Source organism: Corylus avellana, chromosome 8 (genome assembly GCF_965113065.1).
Source record: "Corylus avellana chromosome 8, dhCorAvel1.hap1.2, whole genome shotgun sequence".
NCBI lineage: Eukaryota > Viridiplantae > Streptophyta > Magnoliopsida > Fagales > Betulaceae > Corylus > Corylus avellana.
This window is the reverse complement of record NC_142497.1, coordinates 3,832,720-3,855,387: the sequence shown is the minus strand read 5'-3', so window position 1 is coordinate 3,855,387 and position 22,668 is coordinate 3,832,720. Positions and strand designations below refer to the sequence as shown.

The following is a 22,668-nucleotide window of genomic DNA, read 5'->3' as shown; positions in this document are numbered from 1 at the left end:
TTTTTTTTTAATTTTTTTTAATTTTTTGGCTAAGATTGGTGCAGTTTGGTTAATTACAACTTAATTAATTTCTTCATATTTTCTTTTTAATCTTAAATCACATTGTCAATATTGTGAGAAAAGAATAATTTGGATAAAGATATACTAAATGCAATATAAATTTGAAATGAAATCTGTAGGAATGAATTAAAAATCTATATGAGATTTAAATCCAAACCTCAAGTTTGATGTCACCTATCTATTTTGGATTTTAGTTAATTAGCTTATAAACCATCCGGAGCTAGCATCCACAATATCTTCTTTAAGTTATCACCTAATTGACAATGTCTTTTCAAAACTTTCAATTTTGACGATAAACCTTGAAACTATCGTTCAATTGACAAACAATATGCCTCCCAATAACAAAAATGCCCTTAATAAAAAAAATTTAAAAAAAAATGTACAAGGTCATCTTAAGACAAAACCATTGCCTTAACCTGGGGTTTTTGCTGGCAGCTGCTTTATGTGTTACATTGATTTTTGGAAAATTCTTAGCCTACTGATGTTAGCCTGAGGTTCATTTTCTGGTTTTGATGCCGAATGGATTGAATTTGATGGTTCAATTTGTGTTTTTGACGTGGTGGATTGATGATTTGCCCTTGTTTGAGAAAAAAAAAAAAAAGGGGTGAATTTGATTGGTAATTAATAGAGCTTTAATTTAGCTTAAAGTATGTTTAGTACCCGAAAGAAGAGTACCCACTTCTTGTTGTTGTTGTTATTTTTTTTTAATTTTTTTTTATTTTTAAACATATCTCAAAGACATTTGATGAGTTCAACCTTTATATTCTTTGTCTTTTTGCTTAAAAAGACAAAGAATATAAAGGTTGACGAATATGTGCCCACGTGATGAGTGAATCAAGAAAATAAAAACTTAAAAAAAAGAAATATATTTTTTAAAAAAGTTTGGCTTAAAATAACAAAGAATATAAAGTTTGTGGAAGATGTGCCCAAATTTTATTTTTAAATTTATGTTTGAAATAACGTGAAGGGTTGCACATGGGAGACAAATTTTTTTAAAAAACTGTTTTGCTTAAAATAACGTGAAAGGATTAATTATTATTATTATTTTTTACTTCAAAAAACAAATAACATAAAGGTCAAGGAAGATGTGCCCACATCAATCCTAAACCATTATTAGGAAGCGGGAGGATGTAGTACTGCGTGTTAATTTTTAAATGCTATCCAACAAACCATTCAAAATACAAAGATGTGCCCCTATGATGTGTTTAACTATTTGAAACACATTTATTTAAGTATTATTGTGAAGTTTAATTACATGAACGATATGATAGTATATAGAATTTTGTTATTAAAGTATTCTTCCCTTCACAATTTTGCAATAGAAACAAAATAGAAAATTCAAGATTAGCACGACAAAGAAGACTGATTATGGATAACAAAGCAAAACGACGTCCTATTAGTGACCCTATCCAAATTAGGATTGCACTAGCATTCAACCAACCCATTTGACTGGTCAAAGTTTGACATACTGTTATTTTAGAGTAACTGGCTCTATCTCTGTAGAGCTTTTTGGCTCTGGCTTCTTTTCTGATTCAATGAATAAAGAGCAAGTTTTTTTTTTAAAAAAAAAAAAAAGTTTGACAGAATGTGGATCAAGCCATAGAACAGACAATGAAGATATTCCAAACAAATTAGCTACTAACTTTATTGGATTAATATAAATAAATTTTATCCAATATTTATTTTTCTTTTGCTTCCCTATTTCATACAGGAAAATTTACTGAACCTTGAAATTTTTTCTCACCTTCTTATGAATGCCATAATTGTCTGGCAAGAGTATATATGGTACATACGAAGAAAGAACAAAAAAATCTAAGAGACCTCATAATCCTAAATTATCTTTATGCTATATGGTGGCCCATGCACAGCTTTTGCTTTTTGAATCAAATTTGTGCTTAAAAAATTGTTTTTTTTTTTTTTTTTTTTTTTTTTTTTAATTCTTGCATTTTTAGTTAAACTGTGCGTTTCATTTAACTTGACTGCAAATTTTATTTTTAATTTTTTGCTTAAAATAACGTGAAGGGTTTCACATGGGAGACAAATTTTATTTTTTTAATTTTTGCTTAAAATAACGTGGAGGCCTGCACATGGAATTAATTATTATTATTATTATTATTCTTTAATTTTTGCTTAAAATAACGTGAAGGATTGCACATGGAATTAATTATTATTATTATTATTATTATTTTAATTTTTGCTTAAAATAACGTGAAGGCTTGCACATGGAATTAATAATTATTATTATTATTAATATTTTTAATTTTTGCTTAAAAAGACAAAGAATATAAAGGTTGACGAATATGTGCCCACGTACGTGATGCGTGAACCAAGAAAAGAAAAACTTAAAAAAAGAAATATATATTTTTTTAAAAATTTGGTTTAGAAAAAAAAAAGACATATAGTTCTAACTTTTCCCTCAAAAGCTAAATGATTTATTGAATTAATTACTTATCATCCGTTAATGCCTTTTCATTTTTTTTTTCTCGCTTTCAATTTCTATTGCAGTGTTTTAATCACTTTTTTCTTTGTAAATGCTTTTGATATTAATTTAATTTATAACCAATTCCAATTTTATAAATCATTAAATGATTTTTTATGATAATAAGAACCCAAAAAGCTTTAGAACATTTTGATAGATACTCTCATTTGGAATTTTTCTGCAGTTTTTACATGAGCTTTCTCTCTTCATTATCTCAAAACGTTTATTACTTATAGTTCAAAATTTGGCCTTCAAACCCGAATTAATGTAGAAAAAACAGAAAGTAGAAACAACTTATAGAAAATAAATTGGAAAATAACTCCACTTAATCATAATTTGCATGCTTGAACTTTTACTCTATATAGTTAATACTTATTCACGTTGCCTCATTTTTGCTTCTTGCAATGACTATTTGATATCTATTCAAAATAATGTCCTAATTAAATAATTTCAAACAAATTTCCTTAAACTCATAAATGAAAAATTGTTCTTAAGCTCATTATTGCGTGAATGTTATATTAGAATATAACATGGGTAAAAAATAACACGTTATATTAGAATATAAATGAAGCAATATGGACCCATTGGTAATATGAAGATTTGGCATAACTGAGTCATATATGGAAAATGGCTAAATTAACCATAGGTCTGATTAAAAGTCTAATATTAATAATCTGTCATGCCAAAATATTTTGTCATCATAAAATAATTTGCAAAATATTTCCTTAGGCTCATTATTTGATATTTGTTGCATCGAGAATAGGTAGTAGGGTTTAATGCTCACAAGTCACAATGGATCTTTTTTGGGAGGTATAATGCTCACAAAAAACTCAAACTCAAACCTTTTTTTTTTTTTTTTCCTGTCATTTATTCACTCACTAATTATTATTATTTTTTATCCATTATGTCATTTTAAAAAACAACCTGTGCATTGCACGGGGTACAAGCTCATATTAATTAGCGGAGAAGGGAGAAAAAACGATCCGTTTGTGGGTTTGATGGATTAGGATTTCTTGGTAACGAGAAACAGAGATATTTTGGGTTGAGATGATGCCATTGCGGATTAATTTATGATGCTCAAGGATCACCGAGGCTAGCTCGGTGAATCAAGATGATGCCATTGCGGCACCCGAAGGCGCGGGCCGGGAGAATCTGCACTAATAAAGAAAAATCTGAGCGTTTCTGGTCCCTTTTGAAGGGTTTAATATGTTGTAAGATGTTTTATTACAGTAGAAGGTGTTAGTCGATCTAGAATACAATTTGAACTTCATTCATTGAACTATTTTGATCAAATTTCTTAACATTTAGAAATGGGTAAAATGTTTATTATAATTACCTCTTCAAGCTTTCACAGTCGTGCACAAAAGCAAACATACGCACACGACACGGCATGCGATAGACCACATATAAATAAAATTAAACTGATCGAAGAGATTGCTTGGTTGGAAATGTGCATATATAGTTATCCATGATTTTAAAAAATTAATCATGGATATTAACGCAATCTGTGCCCCACTTTGCCGGCCAATGCCGGCGTTTGATATGATCATTATATGGGATAAATTATGTGAAAAAGTTGACTTAATTATTATATGCACATTTCCAACCAAACAATCTCTTCATACGCACACGACACGGCATGCGATATATAGACCACATAAATAAAATGAAGCTGATCGAAGAGATTGTTTGGTTGGAAATGTGCATATAATAAGTCAACTTTTTCTTATAATTTATCCCATATATATAATATCAAAAGCCAGCATTGGCCGGCAAAGTGGGGCACAGATGCGTTATCCATGACTTTTTAAAAAGAAGAATGATAAACACAATTTTTTGCATTACTTTTTATTTGGTATTTTTTTTTCAGAAAAATTATCTTTTTTTAAAAAAAAAAAAAAAAAAAAAATTATAAAAAAAAAGGTCATTATTATGAAGAAAAAAACTTTTTTTTTTAAAAAAAAATAATAATAATAATAATAAATACCAAATAAAAAAAGGATCACATAGGATGATATTACTTCTTTTTTTTTTTGCTTTTTTAAAAAAATGACGAGAAAAAAGTTGGGTCAAAGTTATACCAAAAAGTTGTGTCTAGGTCATTTCTCTTTTTTTAAATCATGGATAACTATGCACATTTCCTATCCTATCCAAACAAATCCTATCCTAAAGGACAAAACACAATTTACTAAAAATCTTAAGTTATTTATAACCACATGATGAGAGACATGGACAGAAATTTCTTCCAAACCAAATTGAAAAAAATATTCTCAAACCCATTTAAAATAGTGTCAAGTGTTTATAAATATTTAAAATGTACATTCAATTCAGTCTAAGTTTACTAACTACTATTAATGAAGTTAAGAATTTAATGTGCATTTTAGATGTTTATAGTACTTGACACTATTTTAAATGAGTTGGAGGATATTTCCTTTAATTGATATCATCATCATTTACACTTGTTTGTGTTTATATATATAAACATATATGTGTATCTTTATTATATGTCGGTGTGTCATCATACTTGGTACTTTTTTGTCTAGATTTCTAATGTTTCTAGGTTTGTAGATTGAGATTTGTGTAAAGCCAATGGAAGGAAATACATAATATGTTTTCTTTTGTGTTTAGCAACTAAAATAATTTTAAAACATAAAGGAAAAAATAATAATTAGAAAATTATCTTATAATACAAATAATAGAAAAGCCTATATATCATGAAAAAAAGAATATAAAATAGATCAACAAGGCTAGCTGGAACTCATTTAGCCCCAAATTTTATTTTATTTTGTTTGTTTGCTTTTTTGGGAAAAAAAATATATATATATATTTTTTGGGAAATTGCATAACTTGGTGATGGTTCGGATTCGGCTATGCCATATGCTGGTGGGCGATAGTGCACACCAATGACCACTTGAGAAGGTATTGGAGAGGGTGAAGGTGCGTAACCATGGATAAGCAACGTTTGTTCTGTTCTTGTGGATAAGCAAACTGAGTTTTTTTTTTTCTTTTTTTGGTTCAAACCAGAAAAGGTAACGAATAGAGCATATAATTTCCTTTGAAGCCTGCAGCATACAGAGCAGCACTCAGCCTTGAATGAAAATTTTGGGCTTGTTTTGACAAAAGAACACATTAGGAATCGCCTTAGAACATGGAAGAAGCAGTATGGGATCTTAAAAACGAACTCCATTCTAATCCTGGTTTCAAATGGGATGAAATGCAGAAGATAATCGTTGCAAATGATTCAGTGTGGGATCGATGACTATGTTAAGGTATGTGTAATTTTTGATCAAACACTTTTAAGAAACACATTCAGAAGTGTTGGATCAGAATGACTTTGAATGGGATGAAAGACAGAAGATGTAAATGCAGTCTGCAGATGATCATTGGTGATCTGCAGCCATGACATCATGAGTGCCATGGCTGCAGCAGATATTTATGAACAAAAGAACAACAACAACAATACATTTAAAAACGCATGAAAAAAAGTAATCAATTGTTCATCATTTGATAAGCAATTTGATGGCCATAGAATGTGACCTCACTGTACCAACCTGTAAACAATTCAATGATGATCATCGATCGTATGAGGTTTGATTCACGCCAATGACAGAGACCATGTGAGTTGGAGGCTGACGATGGGGCTCGATCTTCTGTTGTTTGGGTGAGTGGATGAGTTTCTGAGCTCTATTAATGTCGAACTTTGAATGACTTCGAAATCTCTTTATGGCTGTAATCTTTCTCTAAGAAGTAATTTTATTCTCCATTTATCAAAACACGCACCAGAAATGGATAAAGGATTTGCAATGTGTGCAGTTTAGGCCCACATTTTCCCCAAAACTTTCACCACAAGCATCACATGGACGAGAGTCTTTAGTTCTTCGGACAAAAGTGAGAGGGTGTTGGTGCCATTCATGATCAAAAGTCCTTTCATACTTGATGTACGGATAACTCCCAACTATGCATTGAGGATGAGCAACAAAGTTGCATTCTACACAGCAATAAAACCAATGATTTGAATTTATTTCTTCTTCGCAAATTAAACAATAATATTCTTCATAATCGTTTTCTGGAACGCAAGTGAGCGAGAGGGGATGTGGGTCATATTCATACTTAGCTTTGAGTGGGAGTGTTGCACATTCAAAATCCAAGGCAAAATTGCATTCGGTGCATACAAATACACCACTGGAATTAAAGTTTGAAGTATCACAAGCATTGCACTTTTCATCAGAACTTACAGCATGGAAGAGAGAGTGTTGGTGACATTCATGTCGAAAAGTTTTCGAAATCAAAGAGCATCGGATGTCAATGCTATAGAGACATTCGTTACACACATAAGCGAAGCCATGGCTTAGACGACCACAAGCATAACAAAATCTGAGGCCGTCAACGTACAGGTTTCCCCCTGGGCCGAGGGTAAGCAGATGTAGGTGTGTTGGATGCCGCTTCTTTAAGGGTAGTCTAGCACATTTGCTATGGAGAAAGTAATTGCATTGCTGACAACTATAAAATGGGGCAGAAATTGATCCCACACAACCTTCACACAGCTTATATATGCTCATGATGAACCTCCACTTGGTCGCGGCTGAGGAATAAGTTATGTTCATGATGGAAATGTTTGAGCTCCTCAAGTTCTTCACCCTCTTCGAAGTCGATACCCTCCTCCTCTATGCTTGAGTCGTCTTTGGTATCACTACTTGCTCCAATTGAATTTTTGTATGCGCATTTCAAGTGGCCTACGAAATCACATTGTTGACAATAATAACCCGCATACTTGAGGTTGATCTGTTTATAGCAGAGGTTACAGAATAGCAGATCGTGGTGCTCCTTGATGACTTTAGCAAGTGAATGGATGAGAGTGAGCAAATGACGATCTGCCATAATTCTGATGGTACGTGACCTCCGAGTACAACGAGTGTGAGCCAAGAGTCGACAAATGCGACATACCTGGGCAACGCTGTTGCGATCCTCATCACCACAGAGTTCACAAGTGAAGTGGATGCGTTGAAAGATGGGGATGAATTCGTGTTGGTGACCGTCATCAGTATTACTTCGCCAATTGGAAGCACATTCGATGTCAATGTCGAAATTGCAACTACTGCAATGGTAGAAGAAGCATCTTTTGCAGTCCCTACGGCAGGCATCACACATTCTATACTCTGATGGTCTTCCGATAACGAGGGTATGGTTTGGATGCACAGGGTGTTGTATCTGAGGGGGTAACTCGGCGCAGGACTTGTGAAGGAAGAAGTTGCAGTGAGAGCATTTGTAGGCAGGACCGCAAATAAGTTGATCACAAAGTGAGCAAACAATTACTTGAATCTTCTTATCATCATTTTGTAAGTCTTCCACAAAGATCAAGGGATGCTTCATGATAGGAACAAATTCATGTTGGTGACAGTCGTCGGGTTTAATTCGCCAACCAGAAGCACACTCAATGTCAAGGTCGAAATTGCAACTATGGCACCTATAGGCGAAGCATCTTTCGCAACACTTAAGGCAGGCATCACAAAATTTACTCTTTGATGGCGCAACAAGAACAAGGGTGTGGTTTGGATGCACAGGGTGTTGTATCTCAGTGGGTAACTCAGTGCATGACTTGTGGAGAAAGAAGTTGCAGCGAAAGCATACGTAGGCAGGACCGCATACCGATTTATCGCACCCAGAGCAAACATCTTCATTCTCGCCATCTTTTTGTAGTTCTTCCACAAAGATCAAGTCATGCTCGTGGCTAAAATGTTGGATCGCCTCCATCTCCATCTTGCCCACTCCGAATCACAACGGATCAAGAGGGAATGCTCACTGATCGATCTGGTGAAATAGTGGTCTGGACGCCGATCGCAGACGGACGGTGATACTCTGCTAGGTGGTTGGTCTTCACGCCAAGAGTTTTGCAACGTCAAATTTAAAGACCTTATCCATTCTTGTGTAGCAATGTGTGGTATTGAGATCATATTAGTCTATTAGACCTTATCCAACCTTGTTGACAATTAATGCTACGATAGATATTTTGAAGGACTAGCCAGTACATTATTCTTTTTCTTTTTTCTTTTTTATTTATTTTTATTTTTTGTCTAAGATTGGTGCAGTTTGGTTAATTACAACTTAATTAATTTCTTCATATTTTCTTTTTAATCTTAAATCACATTGGCATGAATTAAAAATCTATATGAGATTTAAATCCAAACCTCAAGTTTGATGTCACCTATCTATTTTGGATTTTAGTTAATTAGCTTATAAACCATCCGGGGCTAGCATTCACAAGGACCACAATATCTTCCTTAAGCTATCACCTAATTGACAATCTCTTTTTCAAACTTTCAATTTTGACAATATACCTTTAAACTATCATTCAATTAACAAACAATATGCCTCCCAATAACAAAAATGCCCTTAATAAAAAAATTTAAAAAAAAGTGTACAAGGTCATCTTAAGACAAAACCATTGCCTTAACCTGGGGTTTTTGCTGGCAGCTGCTTTATGTGTTACATTGATTTTTGGAAAATTCTTAGCCTACGTACTGATGTTAACCTGTGGTTCATTTTCTGGTTTTGATGCCGAATGGATTGAATTTGTTGGTTCAATTTGTGTTTTTGACATGGTAGATTGATGATTTGCCCTTGTTTGAGAAAAAAAAAAAAAGTGAATTTGAGAGGTAATTAATGGAGCTTTAATTTAGCTTAAAGTATGTTTGGCACCCGTAAGAAGAGTACCCACCTTTTTTTTTTTTTTCCTTCTATTTTTTGACATGTCCATATAAGAGGAGGAGGAGAAATTTGAACTAGTAACCTTCGCTTCATAAAACGTGGTCGCCAGCCGATTGAGCTAACCCTTGAGGCCGAGTATCTACTTGTAAACATACTGAGAGTCGCTCCCTAGTTTCAACTTGATCTGTGTGACAATTCTATTTCATGGCCTTTCATACAAATATGTTAATTAACTCCTTTTTTTTTTTTTTTTAAACCATTGTTAAACAATGTCTAAGTTTACTACCTATGTTTGTTATACTTAGACTGTATCAGTATGAAACTAATGCAATCTGAGTTGACGAAATTTAATTGTAAAGAGTAAATTGTTGTCTTTTTTTTTTTTTTTTTTTTTTTTTGACATACCTCAAAGATATCTGAGTTCATTTTGATACCATAGAGAGCTAATTGTAAATCAAGTAAATCATAGAGACCAATTTTACATTTTTTTTTTCCCTTTATTTTAAGTCGACAAAAACCAAATCCCGATACACAAAACTCAGCCCTTCTAATACACCGAAAAATAAACACTAAGAAATTTTTCTTGGCATTTAATTACACACTGATTTCCGGTGTTTGAGAAACGCTAGAAACCTCTGTGTTACTTTGTGTAGAGAGAGAGAGAGAGAGAGAGAGAGGGGTTCTATCTAGTTGATGCAGTGTTTCTATGTTGGTGAAATGAACCAACTGAGGTCTTTGTCTAATTGAAATGAACCGAAAATAAAAGCTTAACATATTCATATATATAGCTTGTAGGTTACTGTCTCCTATTAAAAGGAAAAATAATAATAATAATAATAATAATAAAAATCTTAAAACATTGATAAGCCTAACATAGTTTCATTAATAAGACAAATTTAATTTCATGAACGGAACTGGTATAGTGGAGTAATTCTAGGAGGCCTACTTATGTCATACTTGTGTCCTACTAAGAATGACATGCCTATTAAAATCACAATTGAGCTTGTGATTAATCATTATTGAATTTTGATTAAAGGGTGATTTTAATAGCCACATCATTTTTAGTAGGACACAAGTACTAAGCCTTCTAAAATTACTCGGTATAGTGAGCCACTAATATAGAAATGCCCCTCTACACTCTATTGGGATCTGCTTAAATTTTCTACTTTAGGAAAAAAAAAAAAAGGGGGGTTTAAGTACTTCTTGTTCCATTATGCTAGGCTTGCAAAACTTTTTACAAAAAAGACATTTACAAAGTAATGTAGCAAAACAAGACTAGATTTCTCGAAATTTAGATTCATTTTTCATTTTTCATTTTTCTTTTCTTTTCATAAGAATGATAAGATTATATGGGAAAAATACACTTAACGCGCTCCCCTCCCCGGGAAAGCATGATTGCTTTTGTGTTTTATCAAACTATGACAAGTTAGCCATCTTTTTAGTTTTTTTTTTTGGTCTTTTGGATGAAATATGAGTAACCTGCGACACGCCTGACTTTTAACCACACAAACTCCCAACAATGCTTCCGGGAGGGGGTAAATTGTTTAAAAAGAAAAATTAGGGTTGACTCAAGCACACCCTATGGCCAGCTTGATGTTGGCCAAGCCACCCCCATTTACAATGGCGGAGCCAGAAAATCATTATTGTAGGGGCCAAACTAACATTTGATAAACATAATTTTTTTAAAAAAAAATGAAGGGTAATCTATGCAAAAAATGCCATTAGAAACAAATAATAATAATAATAATAAGAAGAAGAAGAAGTGTGTAGAGAAAGAAATGTCAGCACAATTGAACAAAAAAAAAAAGAAAAAACAGGCACAGATGGTTCAAAGGTGTGCAAATTAAGAATGCTTATAAGAGTTTATGAAAATCTAAATTAGATTTTTGGGTTACCGATTGATACCATCCTCATTTACCCTTGTTTGTGTTTATATATATAAACATATATGTGTATCTTTATTATATGTCGGTGTGTCATCATATATATACTTAGTACTTTTTTGTCTAGATTTCTAATGTTTCTAGGTTTGTAGATCGAGATTTGTGTAAAGCCAATGGAAGGAAATACATAATTTGTTTTCTTTTGTGTTTAGTAACTAAAATAATTTTAAAACATAAAGGAAAAAATAATAATTAGAAAATTATCTTATAATACAAATAATAGAAAAGCCTATATATCATGAAAAAAAGAATATAAAATAGATCAACAAGGCTGGAACTCATTTAATTAGCCCCAAATTTTATTTTATTTTGTTTGTTTGGTTTTTTGGGAAAAAAAAAAAAAAAAGAGATTTTTTGGGAAATTGCATAACTTGGTGATGGTTCGGATTCGGCTATGCCATATGCTGGTGGGCGATAGTGCACACCAATGACCACTTGAGAATGTATTGGAGAGGGTGAAGGTGCGTAACCATGGATTAGCAACGTTTGTTCTGTGCTTGTGGATAAGCAACCTGAGTTTTTTTTTTTTTTTTTTTGTGGTTCAAACTAGAAAAGGTAACGAATAGAATAAAAAAAAAAAATTGCATTGCATATAATTTCCTATGAAGCCTGCAGAATACAGAGCAGCACTTACAGCCTTGAATGAAAATTTTGGGCTTGTACGTTTTGACAAAAGAACACATTAGGAATCGCCTTAGAACTTGGAAGAAGCAGTATGGGATCTTAAAAAGGGACTCCATTCTAATCCTGGTTTCAAATGGGATGAAATGCAGAAGATAATCGTTGCAAATGATTCAGTACGTGTGGGATCGATGACTATGTTAAGGTATGTGTAATTTTGATCAAACACTTTTAAGAAACATGTTAGGTCCTAAATAGATAATAGAAACACAACTAATATTTAATATAATATAAAGATAATATACGTTACAAATCTCCACTTATGGTTGGAGTTCTACCACAATATAAATACATAAACAAGATAATACGTTCTGATACCCTTAGTGGGTCCCAGTCAGAACAAGATAAACAAGATAATACTCTACTTAGGGTGGGAGTTGAACCACAACAGAATTAGGATTCTACACAAATCATCCTCCTCATAACATAATACAAAGACTCTTAAATACTCTATTACTAGCAGTTACCTATACCACTACCACTTCTCTCACACTATCTCACACCACAACACATAACTGCCCATACTAAACAACCTCCTAGTAAATAAACTTCCCACTAACTCCTCTTATAAGATAAGACTAAAACTAACCCCATTACCCATGCCACGTGGCACATTTTGGCCCATGGCAAACACCACTACTGCCCATGATCTTCATGTTGGTTCTCCTTATCCATCTCCATAACCAAATAATGTGGGTTCAGTTGATGTATATGATGAGTCCTACGTGGAATCCTATCAAAACACATTCAGAAGTGTTGGATCAGAATGACTTTGAATGGGATGAAAGACAGAAGATCGATGTAAATGCAGTCTGCAGATGATCATTGGTGATCTGCAGCCATGACATCATCAGTGCCATGGCTGCAGCAGATATTTATGAACAAAAGAACAACAACAACAATACATTAAAAAACGCATGAAAAAAAGTAATCAATTGTTCATCATTTGATAAGCAATTTGATGGCCATAGAATGTGACCTCACAGTACCTACCTGTATACAATTCAATGATGATCATCGATCGTATGAGGTTTGATTCACGCCAATGACAGAGACCATGTGAGTTGGAGGCTGACGATGGGGCTCGATCTTCTGTTGTTTGGGTGAGTGGATGAGTTTCTGAGGTCTATTAATGTCGAACTTTGAATGACTTCGAAATCTCTTTATGGCCGGCTGTAATATTTCTCTGAGAAGTTATTTTATTCTCCATTTATCAAAACATTTCTTCCACAAATGGATAGTGGATTTGCACTGTGCGCAGTTTACGCCCAGATCTTTCTCACAAGGTTCACCACAAGCATCACATCGACGAGAGTCTTTAGCAAAAGTGAGAGGGTGCTGGTGGTTTTTATGAGCAAAATTTCTTTCATACTTAATGTAGGGATGCCTCCCAACCACGCATTGAGGATGAGCAGTAAAGTTGCATTCTACACAGTAATAGAACCAATAATTTGAATTTCTTTCTTCTTCGCAAATTAAACAATAATATTCTTCAGAATCATTTTGTGCAGCGCAAGTGAGCGAGAGGGGGTGTAGGTCATATTCATACTTAGCTTTGAGTGGGAGTGTTGCACATTCAAAACCCAAGGCAAAATTGCATTCAGTGCATACAAATACACCACTGGAATTATGGTTTGGCATATCACAAGCATTGCACTTTTCATCGGAACTTACAGCATGGAAGAGAGGGTGCTGGTGACATTCATGTCGAAAAGTTTTCGGAATTGAAGAGCATCGGATGTCAATGCTGTAGGGACATTCGTGACACATATAACAGAAGCCATGGCTTAGATGATCACAAGCATAACAAAATAAGAGGTTGTCAATTTTGCTTCTCCATGCGGAGAGGGTAAGCAGATGTCGGTGTTTTGGATGCCGCTTCTTTAAGGGTAGTCTAGCACATTTGCTATGGAGAAAGTAATTACATTGCTGACAACTATAAAATGGGGCAGAAATTGATTTCACACAACCTTCACACAGCTTATGTTCATGATGAACCTCCACTTGGTTGCGGCTGAGGAATAAGTTATGTTCATGATGGAAATGTTTGAGCTCCTCAAGTTCTTCACCCTCTTCAAAGTCGATACCCTCCTCCTCCTCTATGCTTGAGTCGTCTATGGTATCACTACTTGCTCCAATTGAATTTTGCTGTGCGCATTTCACGTGGGCTATGAAATCACATTGTTGACAATAATAACCCGCATACTTGAGCTTTTTATAGCAAAGCTGACAGAATACATGATCGTCCTCATGCTCCCTGATCACTTGACCAAGTGAATAGATGAGAGTGAGCAAATGACGATCTGCCATAATTCTTATGCTACGCAGCCTTTTAGCACATGTAGTGTGAGCAAAGAGTTGACAAATGCGACATATCTGGGAGCCGCTGTTGCGATCCTCACCACAGACTTCACAGGTGAACGGAATGTGCTTCATGATAGGAACAAATTCATGTTGGTGACAGTCGTCGGGTTTAATTCGCCAACCAGAAGCACACTCAATGTCAAGGTCGAAATTGCAACTATGGCACCTATAGGCGAAGCATCTTTCGCAACACTTAAGGCAGGCATCACAAAATTTACTCTTTGATGGCGCAACAAGAACAAGGGTGTGGTTTGGATGCACAGGGTGTTGTATCTCAGTGGGTAACTCAGTGCATGACTTGTGGAGAAAGAAGTTGCAGCGAAAGCATACGTAGGCAGGACCGCATACCGATTTATCGCACCCAGAGCAAACATCTTCATTCTCGCCATCTTTTTGTAGTTCTTCCACAAAGATCAAGTCATGCTCGTGGCTAAAATGTTGGATCGCCTCCATCTCCATCTTGCCCACTCCGAATCACAACGGATCAAGAGGGAATGCTCACTGATCGATCTGGTGAAATAGTGGTCTGGACGCCGATCGCAGACGGACGGTGATACTCTGCTAGGTGGTTGGTCTTCACGCCAAGAGTTTTGCAACGTCAAATTTAAAGACCTTATCCATTCTTGTGTAGCAATGTGTGGTATTGAGATCATATTAGTCTATTAGACCTTATCCAACCTTGTTGACAATTAATGCTACGATAGATATTTTGAAGGACTAGCCAGTACATTATTCTTTTTCTTTTTTCTTTTTTATTTATTTTTATTTTTTGTCTAAGATTGGTGCAGTTTGGTTAATTACAACTTAATTAATTTCTTCATATTTTCTTTTTAATCTTAAATCACATTGGCATGAATTAAAAATCTATATGAGATTTAAATCCAAACCTCAAGTTTGATGTCACCTATCTATTTTGGATTTTAGTTAATTAGCTTATAAACCATCCGGGGCTAGCATTCACAAGGACCACAATATCTTCCTTAAGCTATCACCTAATTGACAATCTCTTTTTCAAACTTTCAATTTTGACAATATACCTTTAAACTATCATTCAATTAACAAACAATATAATATGCCTCCCAATAACAAAAATGCCCTTAATAAAAAAATTTAAAAAAAAGTGTACAAGGTCATCTTAAGACAAAACCATTGCCTTAACCTGGGGTTTTTGCTGGCAGCTGCTTTATGTGTTACATTGATTTTTGGAAAATTCTTAGCCTACGTACTGATGTTAACCTGTGGTTCATTTTCTGGTTTTGATGCCGAATGGATTGAATTTGTTGGTTCAATTTGTGTTTTTGACATGGTAGATTGATGATTTGCCCTTGTTTGAGAAAAAAAAAAAAAGTGAATTTGAGAGGTAATTAATGGAGCTTTAATTTAGCTTAAAGTATGTTTGGCACCCGTAAGAAGAGTACCCACCTTTTTTTTTTTTTTCCTTCTATTTTTTGACATGTCCATATAAGAGGAGGAGGAGAAATTTGAACTAGTAACCTTCGCTTCATAAAACGTGGTCGCCAGCCGATTGAGCTAACCTTTGAGGCCGAGTATCTACTTGTAAACATACTGAGAGTCGCTCCCTAGTTTCAACTTGATCTGTGTGACAATTCTATTTCATGGCCTTTCATACGAATATGTTAATTAACTCCATTTTTTTTTTTAAAACCATTGTTAAACAATGTCTAAGTTTACTACCTATGTTTGTTATACTTAGACTGTATCAGTATCAAACTAATGCAATCTGAGTTGACGAAATTTAACTGTAAAGAGTAAATTGTTGTCTTTTTTTTTCTTTTTTTTGACATACCTAAAAAATATCTGAGTTCATTTTGATACCACAGAGAGTTAATTGTAAATCAAGTAAATCATAGGGACCAATTTTGCTTCTTTTTTTTCCTTTATTTTAAGTCGACAAAAACCAAATCCCGATACACAAAACTCAGCCCTTCGAATACACCGAAAAATAAACACTAAGAAATTTTTCTTGGAATTTAATTACACACTGATTTCCGGTGTTTGAGAAACGCTAGAAACCTCTGTGTTACTTTGTGTAGAGAGAGAGAGAGAGAGAGAGAGGGGTTCTACCTAGTTGATGCAGTGTTTCTATGTTGGTGAAATGAACCAACTGAGGTCTTTGTCTAATTGAAATGAACCGAAAATAAAAGCTTAACATATTCATATAGCTTGTAGGTTACTGTCTCCTAATTAACTCTTAAAAGAGAAAAATAAATAAATTAAAAAATTTATAAAACAAATCTTAAAACATTGATAAGCCAAACATAGTTTCATTAATAAGACAAATTTAATTTCATGAACGGAACTGGTATAGTGGAGTAATTTTAGGAGGCCTACTTATGTTCTACTTGTGTCCTACTAAGAATAACGTGTTTATTAAAATCACAATTGGGCTTGTGATTAATCATTATTGAATTTTGATTAAATTGTGATTTTAATAGCTACATCATTCTTAGTAGGACATAAATAGACCTTCTAGAATTACTCGGTATAGTGAGCTGCTAATATAGAAATGCCCCTCTAGACTCTATTGGTATCTGCTTAAATTTTCTATTTTAGGAAAAAACAACAAACAAAAAAGGTTTAAGTACTTCTTGTTCCATTATGCTAGGCTTGCATTCCCCATGTTATAAATCCCTTTCTATTTCTTCAGTCTGTCTCAATGAAGCAAAGCAATCATATTCATCTCTTTTTCGCCCGCACGTACATCAAATTGAGATCCACTCTCTTTTTCCTACCTTGCCAAGCGAAGTAGCAGCTAAAACAGCGAAACCTCTCATTCTATCCCTTCATCCCTCTACCTTCCCAAGACAGATAAGCTGCAAACAACTAAGCATTTGTAACTATATTTCAATTATTCTACCCTTTCACCTAACTACACTCTCTCCCGCCCTCAATAAAACCCCCTCGATCTCCTCATATCAAACACTCACTTCCAATTCTCCATTTCCCAAGCAAACAAATTAAGCAACACTTCAAATATGACCAAACAGGCTATCTCCTCCCTCTCAATTCTTCTTGTGTTTCTCATCCATTGCATCACAACTTCAGCCCAGCCGGCTGCAGCTCCAGTCCAGCCCGCCAACGCCCCGGCCCAGCCTGCCAATCCTCCGGTTCAGCCCGCCAATCCCCCAGCTCAGCCTGCCATTCCCCCAGTCCAGTCAGCCCAAGCACCAGCCCAGCCTGCCCTGGTCCCTGTGCAGAAAGGTCCCACCGACGTCCCCAAAATCCTCGAAAAGGCTCATGGGTACTCGGTCTTTATTCGCCTCTTAAAGAGCACAGGTGTGGCTAAGCAACTTTATGGGCAGCTCAACAGTTCAAGTAATGGGTTTACTATCTTTGCTCCTATTGATTCCGCATTTTCGAACCTTAAACCGGGAACTATAAACTCTCTATCTGACCTGCAAAAGACTCAATTAATACAATTTCATATCTTGAACACCGTTGTTGCTCTCTCAAACTTCCAAACCTTGAGCAATCCAGTGCCGACTGAAGCTGGAGATGTCAGCGCCGGCGCGTTTCCTCTAAACATTACCACCGCTGGAAACCAAGTGAACATCTCGACTGGCCTTGTGAACACCACATTGGGTGGTACAGTGTATTCAGATGACCAACTTGTTATTTATCAGGTGAGCAAAGTGCTTCTTCCGCTGGACATTTTCAATCCTAAGCCTAAGCCTAAAAAAGTAGCGGCTGCAGCAGCCCCCACACCAACGGCGTCGAAGCCTAAGACGACAAAGGAGGATGCTCCGGTGAGTCCGTCTGGTGCTGCTACCACCATGGACAAGGCTGCCGCAGTAAGTCTCAGCATGCATGGAATGTTGGAGTCCATTGGAGTTGTCGTGGTTGCGTTCCTTGTGATGAAATGAACTTGATTAGTTTATTTGCTCTGGTGGGGTCCCATTGTCGAGGGGCTGCAAGATTTTCTGAGTTGTGTTCAACGGTCGTGATCAGCACCAAGTGCTTTCAAAATAATTGCCTTCTTTTCTTGTACCATTTGTTTTTTTTTTTTTTGCTATGTTTGTCCATGTTAGTCTAGGGGAATTTTATGTTGTACTTTTTCATCTCTTTTTCCCTTTCTGGTTTTCTGATTCTATATAATTTGTAATTTTTTTTTTCTATATATATAAAATCTCTAAGTTGTGTCACTTGGGTTAAGCATTCTTTTCTTCTTATATGGAAAATATACATTTAACCCTTCTCTTTGCGAAGTATGATCACTTTTGCATTTTAGCCTTCGAAGTTCAAAAAATGACATTTGATCCCAACAAATTACAAACTATGACAGGTTAGCTTCTCTGTTTAGCCATCCTTGGCCTCTTTTCATTTGGGGATGGCTAGACTATGACATGGTGGTGGGCGATCACTTGAGAAAATGTAGTGGAGAGGGTGAAGGTGCGTAACCATGGCTCTGTGGCTGATTGCCTCAATTTGAGTCGACCTCGCACCTGGGCATTGTATTACCCAACCCCCATCTCATCTTCCATCCTTTCTAGCTTTTGGAAGAAGAAAAAAAAATCAATACAGGGGAATTTGCAGAAGAGATAAAAAGGGAAATGGATTAGGAAACATGAAGATGTAATGGTATGGTCCAATTTTGGCTATTTGTGGATTTCAATTGGGGATATGTGATAAAATTTTATAGTCTAGCTCGAGCTCAAGTTGGGTCAAGCTTATCAAGTATTTGGCTCGGTTCAAATGACATTCTCAATGAGCTTGAGCTCACTTGAGCTTCCAATGGGTTGAGCTTGAACACACATTTAATAGCTTAGCTCGAATAAGCATCCTAAAAAATGAGCAAGTCTTGAAATCTTAAAGCTCAGCTCGACTTAATTATGGCCCTAGTGACATCCATATCTATATTACTCCTCTAGTGACTTAACCAAACTTTAACATATAAAAGAATAAAAGAGAAAGAGAAACAAAAGTCTAATCCAATCAAAGTATATATATGATGAAATAAATGTATACAATTATGAGGAGCTCTCTCTAGTGCGAACACAAATGTGCTAGCTAGTACAATTAACTACAAAAATATATTTTTCTATTCGGTGCTAAGAAGTTATTTTATTTTAAAATAATTTATACAAACATTTATCCCACAAATGGATAATGGATTTGCATTGTGTACAGTTTACGGCTGCATCTTCATCAAAAGTTTCACTGCAAGCGTTACATGGATGGGACTCCTTAGTCCTTCGGACAAAATTGAGAGGGTGTTGGTGATTTTTCCGAGTAAAATTTCTTCCATACTTAATGTAGGGATGCCTTCCAACCACACATTGAGGATGAGTAGCAAAGTTGCATTTTACACAGTAATAAAACCAATGGTTTGGATTTCTTTCTTCTTCGCAAATTAGACAATAAAATTCTCCTGAATTATTTTCGACAGTGTATATTAGTGAGAGGGGATGTGGATCATATTCATACTTAGCTTTGAGTGGAAGTGTTGCACATTCAAAACCCAATGCAAAATTGCATTTAGTGCATACAAATACACCATTGTTGTTCTTTGATCTGTCACAAGCACTGCACTTTTCAACAGAACTTATAGCATGGAAGAGGGAGTGTTGGTGACCTTCATGTTTAAAGGTTTTCGGAATCAAACAACATCGGATGTCGAGGCTGTAGTCACAATCGTGACATTTATAAGCGAAGCCATGGCTATAACAACCGCAAGCATTACAATTTACGATGCCATCGATGAGATTTCCCCTTGCGGAGAGGGTAAGCAGATGTCGGTGTTTTGGGTGTCGTATCTTTAAGGGTAATCTAGCACACGTGCTATGAAGAAAGTAGTTGCATTGCTCTCAACTATAAAATGGGGCGGTAATTGATTGCATACATCCTTCACAACGCTTATGATCATAAATCTCCCTTTCATTGCGGCTGATGATTAAGTAATGTTTATGATCCAAATGTTTGACCACCTCAGGTTCTTCATCCTCTTCTAAGTTGATATCCTCAATAAGATCTCTGCTTGAGTCTATGGTATCACTTGGTCCAATCCAATTTTGGCGTGCGCATTCCAAGTGGGTTACGAAATCGCACTCACGACAATAATAACCCCCATACTTCAGTTTGAGCTTTTTGTAGCAGAGATTACAGAATACATGATCGTCGTGCTCCTTCATCACTTTACCAAGTGAATAAATGAGAGTGAGCAAGTGACGATCAGCTATAATTCTTATGCTACGTGGCATCTCAGTACATTCAGTGTGAACCAAGAGTTGACAAATGCGACATACCTGGGCAAAGCTGTTGCAATCCTCACCACAGGCTTCGCAAGTGAAGTGGATCTGTTGAAAGATGGGAACGAATTCATGTTGGTGACAATTGTCGGGTTTCGTTCGCCAACCGGAAGCACATTCGACATGAAGGCCTTCGAAATCGCAAGTATTGCAATGGTAGAAGAATCTATTTTCGCAACTCCCATAGCAGGCTTCACAAAGTTTAAGCTGTGATGGCAGTTGGAGGACAAGGGTGTGGTTTGGATGCAGAGAGTGTTGTATCTCAGGGGGTAACTCGGCGCATGACTTGTGAAGGAAGAAGTTGCATTCAGAGCATTTGTAGGCACCGCCCCATACTGATTCTTTGCAACCAGAGCAAACAACTTCATTTTCTAAGTCTTCTACAAAGATCAAGGGATGCTCCTTGTGGCTAAAATGTTGGAGGACCTCCATCTCCCTCAAGCTTTAGTCTTGAAAAAAATAAATAAATAAATAAACAAAGAAGCTTAGGAAAAGATAGCAAACAAGCACAGATCGAGCTAAACCCATGAGTTTTTAGAAATATTTAGAAGGCTCACCTGAAACTGAATGTAACGGCGGGAGATCCGTTGATCGAGCGGACCCAATGGAAACGTCAAAGACAGAAAGTGAGAGAAGGGAAAGCCTAAAATTAATATTTTTATTTCTGTTTTCATTTCTCTTGCGGAGCAATTCGGCTCCTTTTTCAGAGTGGTTGGACCATTGTGTGTTGAATAATGTGGCCGCGGACAAAGACCAATGACGACGGTAATTGTCCGCCAGCAGGTAGTGGTAGGTCTTGACGTATTGCTCAAGGTGTAAATGTCAAGTTGTATTTTCATATTACAATTTATAAATATATTTAGTTTAAAAATTGCATTAAATTAATCTAAAAAAAAAAAAGCACAAATAAATATAGTTTTAAAAAAAAAATGTTAAAAAAAAAAAAAAAAAAAAAAAAAAAAAAAAAAAACCTACCAAAGTACACATTTTTACACAAATTAAACGCACACACGAAATTGACTTTAGAGCCATTTCCTATGAACGGAAGATTACATAATTTCCAAATACATATATCATCTTGAACCAGCTCAGAAACCCTGTTCTCAGTTATCAACAAACTTCCGGTGGTAAAGATCTAAAACTTTCAATACCCACCATCAATCTCAATCAAACAACCACAAGACCAAAGTGAACCAAGACTTCAAATGAATTTTAGCTTGAATTAACCAATAAAAACCTAGTAAAAATAGAACACTTTTACACAGATTATTGCAGAAGCAACTTCTTTATCCATAACCCATCAGGAAGAGAGAGAGAGAGAGAGAAAGAGATAGCATAATAAATTATGTACCAAGAATCTTAGGGCTTTTAAAATCAGAAATAAACAACAAAGGCTCAAATTTTTCAATTCCCGACGACATCAAAAAAGCAAACCCATTTATCCTCAGAACCTCTATAACATATCAGACTAAATGATCAAGGAATGTAATAAAACCAATACACTAAACAGAATATGAAAGCATTCGGAGCAATACATGCCATGTGTTCTTACAGTAATATTGAGATCTTAGAGGGTGGTAATTTAACTTTTGGACACAAGCACAAGCATCAATAAGGCATGAGCTGCAACACAGCATAACTCTCGAAAACTATAGGTGCAAAAGCATGTACATAATGTTAAAATGAACATTAGTTACATTACCCAATTATTTTACACTTGGCTTCCCAAGCAGATGCATATGTACATAGAAGAACAACTGATTAACTCCAACAGTATGAATAGAGGAAAAAAAAATTTACCTCCAACAGTATAATCAACATATTTTACAGCAAGCCAACCGTGACTGACCGCGTGAGATGGTTGCGAGAATTGAGGCTGACAATGGGGTTCTTCTGTTGTTTGTTGTAGATTGTGAAGATAGAAAAGCAGAAATGTTGTCAGCACTCATTAGTGTCTTTCCTTACTTTTTCTAAACATTGGAGTTTTCATATCGATTGGTGATGTGACCAAATCTTGGTCTTCCATTACATACAAGCAGTCATGATTCACAGAATTGCATGGATAGAATATCCTAACAATTGCAGAGGATCCTGCTCCAGTGTGCACACACTTATGTGATCTTACCAGTATATCTAAGGGCACTAGCAGCAGCTTCCTTAGATTTTTCTT

At 35.4% G+C, this 22,668-nt stretch overlaps 3 protein-coding genes and 1 pseudogene across 4 annotated transcripts; 1 reads left to right on the top strand and 3 right to left on the bottom strand.

Moving 5' to 3' along the window:
* Positions 1 to 6,996: 6,996 nt before the first annotated feature.
* Positions 6,997 to 8,457, bottom strand: LOC148583987 (uncharacterized). The gene has a single exon (XM_088519213.1). The coding sequence runs from the start codon at positions 8,294 to 8,296 to the stop codon at positions 7,085 to 7,087; it is 1,212 nt and encodes a 403-aa protein (XP_088375339.1). The 5' UTR covers positions 8,297 to 8,457; the 3' UTR covers positions 6,997 to 7,084.
* Positions 8,458 to 12,151: 3,694 nt separating this feature from the next.
* Positions 12,152 to 14,852, bottom strand: LOC148583986 (uncharacterized). 2 transcript variants are annotated; one of them, XR_015913002.1, is made up of 2 exons: positions 12,862 to 14,852; positions 12,152 to 12,601 (listed from the first exon to the last, which is right to left on the bottom strand). XR_015913002.1 is itself a non-coding variant. In XM_088519249.1 (1 exon), the coding sequence occupies exon 1, from the start codon at positions 14,689 to 14,691 to the stop codon at positions 13,063 to 13,065; it is 1,629 nt and encodes a 542-aa protein (XP_088375375.1). In that variant the 5' UTR covers positions 14,692 to 14,852; the 3' UTR covers positions 12,789 to 13,062. The 2 variants fall into 2 exon arrangements, 1 of the variants encoding a protein (XP_088375375.1); XM_088519249.1 differs by lacking the exon at positions 12,152 to 12,601 and having other exon boundaries at positions 12,789 to 14,852.
* A 2,376-nt stretch (positions 14,853 to 17,228) lies between these two features.
* Positions 17,229 to 18,116, top strand: LOC132164541 (fasciclin-like arabinogalactan protein 12 pseudogene; annotated as a pseudogene).
* Positions 18,117 to 19,675: 1,559 nt separating this feature from the next.
* Positions 19,676 to 21,130, bottom strand: LOC132163892 (protein VACUOLELESS GAMETOPHYTES-like). The gene is made up of 2 exons (XM_059574269.2): positions 21,056 to 21,130; positions 19,676 to 20,947 (listed from the first exon to the last, which is right to left on the bottom strand). Exon 2 carries the CDS (start codon positions 20,928 to 20,930, stop codon positions 20,058 to 20,060), a length of 873 nt encoding a protein of 290 aa, XP_059430252.2. The 5' UTR covers positions 20,931 to 20,947; positions 21,056 to 21,130; the 3' UTR covers positions 19,676 to 20,057.
* Between the last annotated feature and the right edge of the window lie 1,538 nt (positions 21,131 to 22,668).